The 17,709-nt window shown below is 36.5% G+C and overlaps 1 protein-coding gene across 1 annotated transcript in view; it reads right to left on the bottom strand.

Moving 5' to 3' along the window:
• The window catches only part of LOC136831177 (CDK5 regulatory subunit-associated protein 2-like), a 151,988-nt gene extending 134,503 nt beyond the window's left edge, over positions 1 to 17,485 (bottom strand). The window contains 1 exon segment of the mRNA XM_067091133.1: positions 17,235 to 17,485. Coding sequence (XP_066947234.1) covers positions 17,235 to 17,335 — 101 coding nt within the window. The 5' untranslated portion in view covers positions 17,336 to 17,485.
• Between the last annotated feature and the right edge of the window lie 224 nt (positions 17,486 to 17,709).

Below are 17,709 nucleotides of genomic sequence, written 5' to 3'. Positions count from 1 at the left end.
CACACACACAGCGCAATGGTGCAATTTGGACAATGGATGCGGCATAAGCCCCTTTTCCCATTTCTTTTTTCGAGAGAGTATCAGTCGGCATCGTAGCAGTTGATAAATGTGCGGGAGTGATACAAAGGAGTTTTTGACATATGATGGACAACGAACATCCTCCTTTACCAAATGAAAACGATATTTAATAAGGAAAAGCAATGACCTTTTTACCAAATAAATGAAAATGACATTTAATATGGAAAATCCAATGACCTCCTTTACCAAATAAATGCAGACGATATTTAATATGAAAAATCCAATGGCCTCATTTGCCAAATAAATAAAAATTACATTTAATACGAAAAAACCTATGCACTCCTTTACCAAATAAATAAAAAGTATATTTAATAAAAATCCAACGACCTCCTTTGCCAAATAAATAAAAAGGATATTTAATAAAAATCCAACGACCTCCTTTACCAAATAAATAAAAAGGATATTTAATAAAAATTCAACGACTTCCTTTACCAAATAAATAAAAATAACATTTGATAAGTAAAATCCAACGAACTCTTTTACCAAATAAATAAAAATTACATTCAATAAAAATCCAACGACCTTCTTTGCCAAATAAATAAAAAGGATATTTAATAAAAAAATTCAACGACTTCCTTTACCAAATAAATAAAAATGACATTTGATAAGTAAAATCAAACGAACTCCTTTACCAAAATAAAAATTGACATTTAATAAGTAAAAAATCAAGTTACCAATAAAAAGCAACACTGAAATAAGTAAAAACTGCGTCGAAGTTTCTTCGGCGCAATCGAGTTTCCTGTACAGCCGCTACGGCATATAATCAAAGCCACCGAAAATATATTTTAGTGGTCTCGGTATAATGCTGTACGAGCCGCGGCCCATGAAACTTTAACCACGGACCGGTGGTGGCCTCTCCTGTATCGTTGCCAGAAGCACGATTATAGCTAACTTTAACCTTGAATAAAATAAAAACTACTGAGGCTAGAGGGCTGCAATTTGGTGTGTCTGATGATTGGAAGGTGGATGATCAACATACCAATTTGCAGCCCTCTAGCCCCAGTAGTTTTTAAGATCTGAGGGCGGACAGGAAAGTGCGGACGGACAGACAAAGCCGGCACAATAGTTTTCTTTTTACAGAAAAAAAAAAAAAAAAAAATACACTCACCAGCCTCCTTTACCAAATAAATGAAAATGTCATTTGATAAGAAAAAAATAAAAGCAAAAAAAAAAGTAAAAAAAAAAAAAAAAAAAAAAAAAAAAAAAAATAAAAGCGCTCTCGAGAACTGGCGGGACAAAAGGAAAAGTAATTAGCTTTATTGCCCCGACGACGAGGAGAGCTGAACGGAGCCGGGCTGTGACTCAGACGCTGCTGTAAACAACGAGGTCTGCTTGTGTCTCTGCGACGTCTCTTAGAACTTTCCAGCATCCAACTTAATTATTATTATTATTATTATTATTATTAATTCTTTTGGTATCTTTGTGAGGTCTTTGTAAGTTGCCAAGACATAATGTAATTATTATCATTATTATTATTATTATTATTATTATTAGTCCTTTTGTATCTCTGAAGGTATTTAAAACTTTCCAAGATCCAACGTAATTATTATCATCATTAATTATTATTATTATCATTATCATAATTATTATTATTATTAAGTCTTGCATCCCTTCTTTGAGGCCTTCAAAACTTTCCAAGACGCAAACGTAATTACTATTATTATTATTATTATTATTATTATTATTAAGAATTAAAGCCACAGTCGTGTTAAAAAAATATTTATGTACAATTTTAACTTTGTACATAAATATTTGTAACACTAATGTGGCTTTTAATTCTCTTAATTATATATCCTCGTTACAAGGTCGTCTGGTTTCATTATTATTATTATTATTAGACGCAACAAGCTTACACATCAAAAGCGGAGAATGCTTTAAACGAGACCAGGTCATCAAATACAACAGAAAACCCCAGTTGCACTTTGTCCAAATTAAGGAGTGACGGGAGATGTTCATCTCTAAGTCTCAAACGATGCTTGGCGCGTTGGGATGACTCAGGCCTTCCCCCACTAGACAAACCCAGAGCAGAATTTAGTAGATTAATATGAAGAAGGAATTAAACAAACACATCGCCTGTTAAACCATTTTGCTGTTTTGAATGATTAATAGCAGGTGTTTTTAGCCTCTAAAAAAATAAAAAACACAAGCAGGGTTTAGTATTTGCTTACTTAGTTAAAGCACACTTGCCAGGCCTATCTTTATCAAGGAAAATTAAATACCAACAGGACCTGTTAAACAATGTTAAACTATTCATTTAACCTATTAATACAAACTGTTTCTTTAACTTGGTAAATACACTCTCAGAGAAAAAATTAAAACAAGCAGGATTTAGTATTTCTTTAGCTTGGTTAAATACACTTGCCAGGCCTATCTTTATCAAGGAGAAATTAAATACCAACAGGACCTGTTAAACAATTCTAGCCTTTTAAACTATTAATACAAACTGTTCTTAACCTCTCAGAAAAAAAGGGAAAACAAGCAGAATTTATTAGACATTTACACATGTAAATTTTTATTAAGATGAGATTAAACATCCATAACACCTGTTAACCCATTTTACTCCTTTAACCTATTAATACAAACTGTCCTTAACCTCTCCACAAAATAAAGCAAGCAAACAGAATTTATCAGATATATCTACACAGTTAAATTACATTTGCCAGGCCTATCTTTACTATGAAGGGATTAAGCATCCATAGGACCTAACAAACCATTATACTCTTTTAATATATTAATAACAATTGTTCTTAACCTCTCTCTCAAAAAAAGCAGAATTTAGCAGATATAATTACATAGTTGAATAGGTTCGCCATGCCTATCTTTATTGAAGAAGAAATTTAACATCCACAGCACCTGTTAAACTATTTACTTCTTTGTTAATACCAAATGCTTTTAACCTTTCACAAAAAAGTAAGAAAACAAACAAGCTCTATCTTGATTAAGAAATCAAGCAACCACAGGATCAGTTAAAGCATTTTACTCTTTTAAATTATTAATACCAAGTGTTCTTAACCTCTCAAAAAAAAAAAATAAAAAAAAAAAAAAAAAAAAAAAAAAAAAAAAAAAAGAATTTAGTCGATATATTTACATAGGTAAATAGGCTTGCCAGATCTGTCTTTATCAAGATGAAATTAAACATCCGTAGCACCTGTTAAACCAGTTATTCTTTTAAAACATAAATGACCTGTTCTTAACCTCTCAAAAATAATATTAAATTCAATGTGATGCCTGTCAACTAGCCCTCACCTTTTTCAATCAACTGATCTTGATTTCCCCCCATATAATGTCAGATTGACAACTTACAACTTGCTTTAATACGATAACAAATACATCTAATTTCAAAATAAACAACAACATATGTATAGACAACTTACAACTTGCGTTAACACGATAACAAATACATCTAATTTCAAAATAAACAAAAACATATGTATAGACAACTTACAACTTGCTGTAATACGATAACAGATACATCTAATTTCAAAATAAACAAAAAAATATATATAATTAAAACTCTTCCCTTTGACCCTTGCACCAGCACACGACAAAAACAAGCGCTTGAAAATCCTATTTGCAATCATGAACGAACAGAGAACATGAAAGCAAAAGCATATAAACTAAAAATATTAGAGATTTTAATATCCCTCAGAATAATACTACACTCCCTTTCCCTTTTTAAAAAATTAAAACCTTTTTCCACGGTTTGAAACAGGACGTCTATCGCGGGAAACAAAAGCTAATCCTCGGCGCGTTTGAAATCGAGACATCAGAACATCTATCGCGGAAAACAAAAGCTAATCCGAGGGGCGTTTGAAATCGAGACATCGACCATCTATCGTGGAAAACAAACGCTAATCCTTAGAACGTTTAAAAGCGAGACATCAGAACAGAGATGTAGCATCAGCCACCATCCTCCGGGAGTCTAAATCGCAGATCTGGGCTAATCTCCCACACCCTAGTGTTTATGCGAGGACCGACCGGCAGGGTTTCGCTCTGCCAGGGTAAACAAAATCCCCCAGAAAGCCTGCCCTTAGTCCCTTTGCACCTAAAGACGAATACTTCGGTTGATCACGTGATGATCTTCTGAGGACAACTGCCGCTCGCTCGCTCGCTCGCTCGCTCGTTGCTTGAGAAAACTGGGCAACAGGAATTTGAAAAAAAGAGGACTTCGATGCGAGTGAGTAAAAGGTTCAAAATAGACTTTCTCTGGTAATTGTGTAACCTGGGTTTGGGTGCATCTGTGTGTGTGTGTGTTTTATACAACGTCACATCTATCTCAAGGGGCAATCGATACGATCTGTACAACAAATTAACCGAAATTATAACCAGAGGTTGCATTTGATTGATTTTTACAGAAATACTGTCAGGGAACGAAAATTAAACCGCTCTATCAGACTCCAATATAAAATTCAGATAATAAATTCTCGCCAGTGTGCTATGTCAGAGAGAGAGAGAGAGAGAGAGAGAGAGAGAGAGAGAGAGAGAGAGAGAGAGAGACTCCTAACATTAAGAAAAATGTTGACAAAATGCGGAGAGAGAGTTCTAACATTTAGCAAAATATGTTGACAAAACGAACCAGAGAGAGAGAGAGAGAGAGAGAGAGAGAGAGAGAGAGAGAGAGAGAGAGAGAGAGAGAGAGACTTCTTCTAACATTCAGCAAAACATGTTGACCAAATGCGCAGAAGGATATGTCACAAACAAAGTCACTGCAAGCAGATCTCTGAAGCGGCCTTGAAGTCCTCCAGAACGATACATTATACAAGCCGGACTTACGTAAGCCCTTGCATAACGATGCTCTGAAAAATTCTCTACTGTCAAGAGCCCACGACAGGAGTTTGTAAACAGGCGGATGGGATGAGAGAGCTTCTGTCAAAATGTACAGGGCAGAGTAGAAAGGTACTGTAGAAGTACGTAGGAATTATAAGAGAAATGGATAACTGAAAAAATGGCAAGTAGGAGTAGAATAGAAGACAGGAATAGATGAGTTATACACATGGAGAGAGAGAGAGAGAGAGAGAGAGAGAGAGAGAGAGAGAGAGAGAGAGAACTGAAAAACTGGGCAGGCAGGCATAAAATAGAAGACACGAGTCGACAAGTTATATACGTAGAATCTACTGGTCACTTTTACCAGACACATATTCGAGAAGTTAAGAGGGCATTGTGGCTATTAGAATTACAAGTTATATACGTATATGTGTGTGTGAGAGAGAGAGAGAGAGAGAGAGAGAGAGAGAGAGAGAGAGAGAGAGAGAGAGAGAGACCCCCAAAACTACAGATTCACTCAAGGGACACCAACAGCGACCAGGAGAGAGAAAGACGATATCGGCAAAATATTAAATATAGACATAAATACCAATGACAGACACCACTACAGTAAGAGTTCTCATACTGTCAAGGACTGGGGTGCATTATGGCTCGCTCAAAGCACCTCGAAAGCATTATGAGATTAATCCGTCATCTTGAAGGGCAAATGGAACGAGAAAGAGGTCTCCTGATGCACTCAGAGAGAGAGAGAGAGAGAGAGAGAGAGAGAGAGAGAGAGAGAGAGAGATCACTAGTAGTTTTGTTAGGCAGCTCTAACTATTCGCATATCTTTGAACTGACTTCATAAGAGGCCATGTGGAGAGAGAGAGAGAGAGAGAGAGAGAGAGAGAGAGAGAGAGAGAGAGAGAGAGAGAGAGAGAGAGAGAATCACTACTAGCAGCTTTGTTAAACTGGCAGCATTGCAGAGAGAGAGAGAGAGAGAGAGAGAGAGAGATCAACTATTAGCATAAGTACCTTTAAACTGATTTGGTAACAGGCCATGTGCAGAGAGAGAGAGAGAGAGAGAGAGAGAGAGAGAGAGAGAGAGAGAGAGAGAGAGAAAATCACTGCTAGTTTCGTTAGGAAGCTCTCACCATTCATTACAAGTACCTTTAACTGACCTGGTAACAGGTCATGTGTACGCCAACATACCATTCACAAAGACAATAAGAAAGAACTATCTAACATCTCCATCAAAGAACTATCTACCACCATCACCTCTATCAAAGGCAACTAACAAAAACAATTTCCAGCCCTCGGGGCTCGTAAACAAACCTTGAAAAACGGAGACCCTCTAAATAAGCTCCCCCTCTGTTGAGTAACTGAGCTCTTAAATATAAAAACTCCTTCCCCGCTCCAAGACATTCTACCTAGCCATCAAACGTCTAAGTAAATATCTCCAAATGAACAGCGTCAACTGACGTAAAATGTTTCTCCTTCCTTTCCACTACGGGCGGCGGCGGCAGCTGCACTAGCAATCAAATGGGCATCGCGTAAACTACACTACATAAAACTGCGCTACACGACGAGCCTTCCTTCCAAAGCAGATGCCACGGGTAGCGGGGCAGAAAGTATGGTGTGGCCTTACGTAAAGCATTCGATGTCAGGGATCTTTTTCAATCCGTTTTGTAACTCGGTAAATTTCGGATATTTTTGTTCTGACAAAAATTTCGGATTTTTCTGGAAAGAAATTTTTTCTGGCAAAATTAGGATTTTTTCTGACACAAAAAAAAAAAAAAAAAAAAAAAAAAATTTCCTGACAAAAATGTCGGAATTTTTTTTTGAAAAAGTTCGGATTTTTATGACAAAATATTTAGGATTTTTTCTGATAAAAAAACAAGATTTTTTCTGATAAAAAATTTTTTAAAAAAAAATGTTAGGATTTTTTGTTCTGACAAAATAATTAATTTTTTTCTGAAAAAAAAAAAAAAATTAAAAAAAAAAAAAATTGACCAAAAATTTTTTCGGATTTTTTCCTGATAAAAATAAAAATTTTTCAGACAAAAATTTTTGGACTTTTCAAAAAACTTTGAAACTGTTGCCTGACAAAAAGACTTCAATTTAAAAGTACCTGCATAGATAAAAAAAAAAAAAAAGGCAATATCGCAGAAGAGCTCTGCAAACAGTATAATAAACAATAAAGAAAAGGGTGAGGTAATTTTTTACTGACTTTCTTTTTAAAATCCTGGACGGGTCGGTACCAAACACGGCTTTGACAAAAGATGTATGCTAGTATTGCACCAGCCCCTTTTTTTTTTTTTTTTTGTCATGCCCCTTGGTTATGTTAGGTTAGGTTATGTTAAGCTAAGTTAGGTAAAGTTAGGTCAAATGTGCCACTTAAATAATTTGGGTGTGAGAAAAATAATGAGATTATTTTTAAGAAAACTATGGTTAGTTTTAAGATATTAAAAGGTCCCGGTATTCGATTACATCTCAGGAGAATACCCCGACAAAAAAAAAAATAAAAAATAAAATAAAATAAAATAAAAATATTGAAGAGGGCTCTAGATGAAATTGATTTAAATCCTCAGAGAAAATTTTAAGTTTTGATTTCACAGTATTGTATTACATCAACTATCTAACAAAATCATTGAAATATTCCGCACTTCATTCACCATCCCATAATACCACTCGTTCATCCATCCACGTGTTGCACTGTATTTTTAAAAAGTGGTTTTGAAAGATTCTTGAAAGCTGAACACTAATGATAATAACTGATTTGGGTAAATACATTCAAAGAATATGAATTTCGTTATGTATGTGCAAGACTAAAAAATAAATCTAAACAGAGAACTTTATTTTTAAATACAAATTTTTTTTAAATATTTTTCTTAAACACATAGCTTCATTTCTAAATACATAACTTTATTTTTACTTTACTAAATACATAGGTTTATTTTAAATATTTTTATTAAATAGCTTTATTTTTACTTTACTAAATACACAGCTTTATTTTTAAATATTTCTATTAAATACATAGCTTTATTTTTAAATACATAAGTGGATTCGTTTCTCTATTTCAAGATTCATGCCGCTATGAGTATTTTTTAATATAAATTTCATCTGCATACGGTAAACGAAGCCTCCTTCCGGCACTGTACAAATTTTTCCAAAACTGTAGCATTCATCCTCATGCTAATATAAGCATCTTTTTAATAATAATAATAATAATAATAATAATAATAATAATAATAATAATAATAATAATAAATTCATCCTGAGCGCAACTGAACATCGATCTGTATCTCCCCAATGACGTCTGACTGCACATGCCTCTTGACCTTTGAATCATAGACTGCCTGTGACAGGCTGAATGCTGGAGATGTTTTCGTAATGACAAAACTTTTAAGAGCACCTCTGTGGTTCCTAAGCAATCAGTGGATGTTACTTTGCTTTTTTTCTCTCTCTCTCTGTTTGTGTGTGTGTGTGTGTTTGTGTGTAATTACACGTTACCATACAGCTTTAGTTCCCTTCCAGGCTTGTTAGTACATAGATTTTGCAAACGTCGATTGAGGCTTTAATACTGAAAGTCTCTCTCTCTCTCTCTCTCTCTTAATTGAACACACCGTTCCTCCCTTTGATGCGGTCTCTCACACTCACTCCACAATCTGTCTCAATCACATTCCAATTCGCTTGCAAGCAACGAAAGCACTCAGGATGACTCTCGCTAACCGAAATGCTACTGGCTACGCCAACTGAGATTATCGTAGACGAAAATTCCACTGTGCCTCAATAGTTTCTATCTTAATTAGGAATTTTACCCTAAAATGAGTTAATCTTGTTTCATTTATTATTATTACGCAGAAGATGGACCCTATTCATATGGTACAAGCCCACCAAAGGGGCCATTGACCTGAAATTCAAGCTTCCAAAGAGTATTATGGTGTTCATTCGAAAAAAGCAACATTTTTTTCGACCTGCACATTTCTTTTTCAACATCCACATATTCTTCGTAAGCACCAATTGGCTTTTGGTAAGCCTTCATGGCCAAAAAAAAAAAAAAATTAGAAATAAAATAAAATCCAATGTTCGTCCGGCCACAGCCAAGCCTTTGATATCAGAAGGCCCCTAGATCCGAAAATCAAGGTAACGAGAGGCGGAGGTTAGGGCAGCAACAGTAATGCCCATGTGGTAGTAACGTGTGGGTATTAAAGTGCCAAACGAAAGCTATCTCCGTTCCTGAATAGCCAGGTGTTCTGCGGAAACGAGTGTATATACAATTCACGAGCAGGTGTTCGATTCCCCGATCCAGGTGAGAAAGTTAGCCAGAGGCCTATAATAAAAGAATGGAATGAGAATGTAGGATATTCAACATATTTTAGGCCTAAGGCTTCACAATGATGCCAGTAGTGAGGTCAATCTAAATTGCAAAAATATTAGCCAATGAGGCCTACGAGCGTCTGGTAATTTTTCGGGAACAGAACCTGAAAAAACGGAGTAGGGAAAATAAATAAAATTATACAATTTAGTTTATGATAGGAAAGACGTATTGTTTCTGTTTGTAATAAGGAAAATACCTCGACCTAAATTAAATTCTAAAACAAGATATCTCCTTAGGCATTTGAATTTTGAGTGGTAAATCAAAGTTTGCACGAATAATTCAATTTTAAAAGTAACTCAAAATTACAGCTACAAAAACAACCTCAGTCCGCTTTCACTCACCTTTCTCTTGAAACTGAATTAAATGGAATATAGAATTTAGGCCAAAGGCCAAGCACTGGGACCTATGAGGTCATTCAGCGCTGAAATGGACATTGATAATAAAAGGTTTGAAAGGTGTAAACCTCGCAGCTGCACTATGAATCAATTGTTAGGAGAGGGCGGAGAGTAAAATGGAAGAAAGAGAACATGAAAGGAGGTATAGTAAAAGGAACGAAAGGGGTCGCAGCTAGACTCCCCAAAAAAAAAAAAAAAAAAAAAAAACTCAAGGCACGGCCATCATCAAACAGGAAAAATGAAACTTCAAAAACATATTTCCCTGACTCAAACGCCATATTTATATCCCGCGTGTCACTCACGATCGAATTATAACCCTATTCGGGGGTTAAGTGACGCTAGAATTGCGTCGCAGCTTTTCAAATTAGGATCAGATGGACGACATCAAACCCAGAAAAAAAAAAAAAAAAAAAAAAAAAACTTTACATTCTGACGAGGAATAATGGGTTATAATAAGCATGCCATCTATATATACTGTATGTATAGGATATGTTACGTCAAAGCAAGACACTCCAAGTTATATTAAGTTTCGGGGCGAGCCTTGAAATGGCTGGCCAAAATACTATAAATAGAAGCCACTTCTTAGAAGTAATAACGCTGGTCCTAACGGTACACTGTCAAATTAGTCTACAAATAAAACAAAATACATCAGGTTCGTATTAAATTCTATTCCGGGAAGTTATTGAGAAGACAATTCACATTACGATATGAAACGAGACGTTAAAATTATACAACAGACGTCATGACTAAAACTAAACGTAATTTTAAAAGGTCATGGAAATTGAATATGAAGTATAGGAGAAAGGCCAAGCACTGGGACCTTATGAGGTCATTCAGCGCTGAAATGGAAATTGAGAGGAATAAAAAAAAGGTATTTAAGGTGTAACAGAGGGGAAAACCTCGCAGTTGCAATATGCAACAGCTGTTAGGAGAGTGGGAGGAAAGATGGAAGAAAGAGAATATGAACGGAGGCACAGTAAAAGGAATGAAAGGGGCTGCAGCTAAGAGCCGAAGGGACGCTGCAAAGAACCTTAAATAATGCCTACAGTGCACCGCGAGAGGTGCACTGACGCCACTGCCCACTATAATTAATTCCAACTGGATAATCACGTTTCTAGGAACTTGGTGCAATTTACAAAAAAAAAAAAAAAAAAAAAAAAAAGTTATTTCCGTTCAAGGAGAGAAACTATCTCCCTGTACGTGGGCGTGCGGGCGGTTATGCTGGGCTTAATAATACATACAGAACCTAAAGAAATTATGTTAAAAGCTCATATCTAAATACTAAAGAGTATAAAAATCTTTAGATTACCAATGTGCGCATATTCACAGACAAGTTTTAGGATTTGTGACGCCTCGCCAAAAATACACTTTTTACATGATTCAGTTATATCAAAGACAGGAAAACTATCCTTATAACTATTTACTCATATGTGTAGTTCAGTTATTACCTAGAATATTTTCGTAAAAATTCTCATTTTGGAAATATGCTGAGATACTCGGTACTTCAAATCCATCCAACCGCACACTTCCACTACTGATAATGTGAAAACGATGAAATATATATATATATATATATATATATATATATATATATATATATATATATATATATATATATATAAATTATTATATAATATTATTATTATTAATCAGAATATAAACCCCTGTAAATTATTATTAGTTTTACTATCAATGATTAACAGCTTCCTATTTATTATTTTATTAATCAGAATATAAATCCCCATTATAGCGAGAAATATGGGATCACCAGAAATAAATTCCTCTAACTCTTCATCAGAGAATATGGTTGAACTCCATTTGAGAATAAGGTGTCCATTTGAAAGAAGTTAAAGATGTTAGGAAACATACAAAGATCAACTATTAGAAAAGAAAAAAATAAACTAATGAATTATTGAATAAATAGATAAAAAATATAAATAAATTAGTGAAATACCAGTTGAACTGTTTGAGGGTAGTGATGCATTGCAACTCCGCCTGAACTTTTGAATTATTAAAACGATGGGAACATGAACAAAAAGTATCCCATGTCAGTTGTTTCAAGAACTATGCATAGTTAATTAAGCATAGCGAAATGTTTTATACTGTATATGAAGAACATGTAATTACACATTATTTAAGGGAATAAATGAAAGTAACGGATAATGAAGAAGTATGTTTCAATCATTTTGCTGAATGTTTGCAAAATCTGAGAATAATATCGCCTTTTTAAATAGCAGATTAATATCAACTACAATCGCAGACAAAGAGACCTCAACTATGTTACTAAAAAAATTCCAAGATTTCGAGAAGAGAAAAATTTTTCAGGATCATAATATGTAATATAAAACTTAGGCCAAAAGCCCAGCGCTAGGACCTGCGAGGTCATTCAGCGGTGAAAGGGATACTTGAAAGTAAAAAGGTTTGAAAGGTGTAACAGGAGGAAAACCTTTTGCAGTTGCGCTATGGAAACAACTTGTTATGAGAGGGTTGAGGAAAGTAAGATGGAAGAAAGAGAATATGAACGGAGGTGCAGTTATAGGAATGAAAAGGGTTGCAGGTAGTAAGGGACAAAGGGACATTGCAACGAACCTTTAGTAATGCCTACAGTGCACCGCATGAGGTGCACTGACGGCAATACCCCTCTAGGGAATGAGATTATCAGGAAGTTATATATATATATATATAATTTAAAATGATAAAAAGAATTACCATGATCCCTCACACCTTCGACAAGTAAGACGAAGACAAAGGAACTGACCGAACAAAGGCGCTCCTCTCTCCTTTAGTCATCTTGAGAAGCAATTCACCGAAAGGCTGTTGTATCCCCACAGCCAGATTGTATCCCGACCGTCGAACTGTATCCCAACCGCCAGATTGTACTCTCCCAATGGCAAGTTGTCTTCCCCACTGACGGAACGTACATCCCCCGCCGCCATAATGTATCCCCCATCGCCAAAGTGTATCCCCCAAAGCCAATCTGAACCACTTACCACAGACTGTATCCCCCCACAATCAGAATGTAACGAAATGTGCCAAACTGTATCCCCAGAACCACACTGTATCCACCCTTGCCACACAGTAGCCTCAACGTTAGACTGTATCCCCACATCAAATTGTATCCTCCACGTTGGACTGTATCCCCACGCCAAATAGTATCCTCCACATTAAACTGTATCCCCATACGCCAAACTGTATCCCCACGCCAAATTGTATCCTGCACGTTAGCCTGTATCCCCACGCCAAATTGTATCCTGCACGTTAGCCTGTATCCCCCACGTTAGACTGCATCCCCACGCCAAATTGCGCCCTCCACGTTATACTGTATCCCAACGCCAAATTGTATCCTCCGTTAGACAGTCTCCCCACGCCAAACTGTATCCCCCACAGCCAGACCGTATCTTGTATCCCCACCTCCAATGAAACAATCCACCGACCGCCGCCATCCCAGACTCATCGTGGGATATGGCCCTTATGGTAACGGTTTTTTCATTAGCCATTCCTTTGTCTTAGAGACAAGCTTCGACACGCTTCCTCCCTGGCCCTGATTCCTGGACGAGAGAGAGAGAGAGAGAGAGAGAGAGAGAGAGAGAGAGAGAGAGAGAGAGAGAGAGAAAGGCATGAAAGAAATTAAAGATTGAATAGGTACAAAAGTTCTAAAAAAGCATTGAAAAAAATAATAAATTAAATAGGCACAAGAATTTAAAGCTGTCTCAGAGAGAGAGAGAGAGAGAGAGAGAGAGAGAGTGTGTGTGTGTGTGTGTGTGTGTAAGATCCCAGACAGAAGGGCATGAAAAAAATAATATATTAAACAGGTACAAAAATTTAAAACAGTCTTAGAAAGAGAGAGAGAGAGAGAGAGAGAGAGAGAGAGAGAGAGAGAGTAAAGCATCCCAGAGTCGGGCATGAAAATAATAATAGATTAAATATTACATAAATTTAAAACAGGCTCAGAGAGAGAGAGAGAGAGAATAACGTCACAGAAAGAAAGGCTTGACAGATATAATAAATTAAATATGTACAGAAATTTAAAAGTCTCAGAGAGAGAGAGAGAGAGAGAGAGAGAGAGAGAGTAAAGCACCCCAAAAAGAAAGCATGAAAAAATAATAGATTAAATATTACAAAAATTTAAAACAGAGAGAGAGAGAAAAAGAGCTTCCATCAGCGATGTTTGATTATTATTCAAAATAAGGATCTACAATACAAGGAGAGACGAATACGGTCACCATTCTACTCTCCAAGAGTTTCAAGAGCGTCGAGATTCCCGATTCTTGAACGCAGAGAGAGAGAGAGAGAGAGAGAGAGAGAGAGAGAGAGAGAGAGAGAGAGAGAGCACGTCACGTCCACCAACGATCTTAGATTAGTATTCAACAAAATAACGGTTTCCTTCGCGATCATCATCATCTTCTGCAACAAGTTCCAAAAGAGTCGAGATCTGAACAAAACACGAACTAAACACGTTCAGAAACCGCCCGCCGGGACAAGGCCGGTGGAGGATTCCTTTCTCCGCCGCTGTCTTCCGAGGACAGACACAGTCAGGATTTCAAAACCGCGACCATGACGTCACAACAACCGCCGCGTGTGACTCACGGGGGGAGGGGAGGGTGGCGATAGGACATTTAAACGCATCTCCGCCTAAATGGTCATCCCATGGCGATGTAATTTGATAACCGCGTCCCGATATCTTACTCTAGACTAGAGTCTATACTAGGAAAAACTTGTTCCAAAAGCGAGGTTCGTCGATACTGAAGAAACCTATATACAAAATTATAGAAGAGAATAGAATCAGAATTTAGGACAAGCCATGTACTGGGACCTATCATGTCATTCAACGCTGAAACGGAAATTGACAGTGAAGGAGGTTTGACAGGTGTAACAGGAGGAAAACCTCAAAGCAGTTGCACTAGGAAACAATTGTTAGGAGAGGGTGGGAAGTCAGATGGAAGAAAAAGAATATGAACGGAGGTACAATAAAAGAAATGAGAGGTTGTAGCTAGGGGCCGAAGGAACGCTGCAAAGACCCATAAGTAATGCCTACAGTGCACCACGTGAGGTGCAATGACGGCAATATTCCCGGACGGGGATATATACAAAATTATAACTGATTTTATTATAAAGATCGACCTAACTATTCTGCCCTAAAATGGAAGACTACAGTATCTACAAAAATACAAAACTGAGAAGAATGGTAGATACTCCCTTGCCCTACTACTGATTTTGCAGATACTGCAAAATGGACCCCCTAATTACTCGTGGAAAGCAATGAAGAATCATTCTGAAACTGCAGTGACTTGTGTATTAGCGTTTCATGAGCCCAATAAGTGGCATATTTCAATTTCGAAAATTTTGCAGATACAAGCAGTTCTCCATTTTAAGACAGTACTGATATCTGTTATATATAAACCCTATCATTAATTTCAAAATCTCCGCATTTTGAAGACATTGACATCAATGACCAAAATCATAGATAATTACAAACATTAATTTCAATAATCTCCGCATTTTGAAGACAATGACATCAATGACCAAAATCATAGATAATTGCAAACATTAATTTCAAGAGTCTCCGCATTTCGAAGACAGTGACATCAATGACCAAAATCATAGATAATTACAAACAAAAATCATTTTGAAGACAATAATCGATGACTAAAATCATAAAAATACAAACATTAATTTCAATAATCTTCGCATTTTGAAGACAATGACTAAAATCATAGACAATTACAAACATTAATTTTAACATTCTCCGCATTTTGAAAATAATAACACCAATGACCCCCCCGCCCCAAAGAGAAAATGCGCCGAAGTTTCTTCGGCGCAATCGAGTTTTCCGTACAGCCGCTACAGCGCATAATCAAGGCCACCGAAAATAGATCTATCTTTCGGTGGTCTCGGTATAATGCTGTATGAACCGCGGCCCATGAAACTTTAACCACGACCCGGTCGTGGCCTATCCTATATCGTTGTCAGAAGTACGATTATGGATAATTTCAACCTCAAATAAAACAAAAACTACTGAGGCCAGAGGGCTGCAATTTGGTATGTTTGATGATTGGAGGGCGGATGATCAACATAGCAATTTGCAGCCCTCTAGCCTCAGTAGTTTTTAAGATGTGAGGGTGGACAGAAAAAAGTCTGGAAGGACAGACAAAGACATCTCAATAGTTTTCTTTTACAGAAAACTGAAAAAGACCACAATAATCTCACTCATGGCGTGGAACGAAAATGAATTAAATTATAAATATGAAGAAACAGGGAAAACGATAAATGACATTACAGAAAAGACAAAATATAAAGGCGTCACTGAAGTGAATCTCAAAAGTTCAAGGAAGGATGCATTTCTACCCTAGAACAATTCACCGCGTATTTTAATCATTCGTTCATATTTTAATACATCTGTCTATTGATTTATTGGCTTATCTCTTATTCTTTAGCAATAACCGATCTCTTCTTGTCTATTATCTTATTATTTTCTGTTACTTCTTTTCAATTAACATTGTGGTCTTTAGAAGCTTGAATTTCAAGTCAACGGAACCCTTCCACATGAATATGGGTTTATCTTCTGAATAATAATAATAATAATAATAATAATAATAATAATAATAATAATAACAAAAGAGTTAAAGTGTTCATACAATATACGGAAGCTTAAAGGTGAGAAGACTCGTTATAAAAAAAAAATTGCGATAATAACTTTAATGGATATCTCACGATGCCGATTTTTTTTTTTTCAGCGCGATAACACAAGCAACTCAGAATAAGCAAAGCAAAGCCCTCCTTGCAAAACAGATGAACCTCGTCCTACAGAGCTTTCAATATGCTTGCTGGCGCCACCATGAATCGGCTTCAATTGGCGAGACAGATACTGCCCATTCTCAAAAGGAGAGAGAGAGAGAGAGAGAGAGAGAGAGAGAGAGAGAGAGAGAGAGAGAGAGAGAGAGAGAGAGAGAGAGAGAGACTTCTGGCTGATCGCAAAAATTACCTTCTATCAACGACCAATAATGCGACCGCCCACACAATCCAAAGGCATCGACAGAACGTGCTGTATTGCAGCGCTTCTGTGATTGTGTGTTCTAATGTGCAGCGCGGGATTGTACGCATGTATGTATATAAGTATATGTATATACATATATATATATATATATATATATATATATATATATATATATATATATATATATATATATTATATAGTATAATGTATATATATATATATATATATATATTTATATATTATATATTATATAGTAAATGTCGATGAATATATGCATTTACAAATGTCGAAAAGCTTACATATACTATAAATTTGTAATGTTTACTACTACAATGTAAAGTACTTACCAAATATTTATAAAAACAATGTGTATATATATCACCAAATAAGTACAAACTATATATACAGTATACAGACTATATATATATATAATAATATATATATATATAAATACACACACATATATATTACATATATATCAGAAATCAATACATATATGCATTAACCGTATACATCACCAAACTCCAATAATATTCAACTAGCCTGGAAATTAAATTTAAATAAGAACATGACATAAAAATAAAAAAACATTAACACACACACGACATGACGTAACGAATCACGAAGACCTGGAAAAGCTCACCTGAAGGGACAGTACGGGTGCCCTATGGGCGTGGGCGGTGCAGGTCCTGGGGGCGTCGTGGCTAGCCGCCCAGGAGATCGTACACTACCGAAGCCAAACATATCTGAGGGCGTGAGGGCGTGACGGTGATGGTGATGGTGATGAAGGTGCAAAAGCGACCTGCGTTGCTGCGATCGTGCTTCTAAGAAGCGACAGTGCTTCGGTGCAAGCGTGCGGTATCGGTGATAATGATAATGGTGACGATGGTGTAGATGGCGTACGGTGCAAAGAAACCGACATAGAGGTGGCTAACAGCATGGCCCTTCTTCACGGTGGGGTGAGAGCACGCACAGCAGAAGAGGAAGAAGAAGAAGAGGGAGATCGAGAAGAAGAAGAAGAAGAAGAAACGGCCGCTGAAGAGGTGTTGGACAACATAGTAGCGAATGGGACCGGAGCATCGGGGGAGCATAATAATCTCTCCCCCTCTCCCCCCCTT

This window comes from Macrobrachium rosenbergii, chromosome 48, assembly GCF_040412425.1.
Source record: "Macrobrachium rosenbergii isolate ZJJX-2024 chromosome 48, ASM4041242v1, whole genome shotgun sequence".
Lineage (NCBI taxonomy): Eukaryota > Metazoa > Arthropoda > Malacostraca > Decapoda > Palaemonidae > Macrobrachium > Macrobrachium rosenbergii.
The sequence above is the reverse complement of the archived record's forward strand: the minus strand, read 5'-3'. Positions and strand labels throughout refer to the sequence as shown.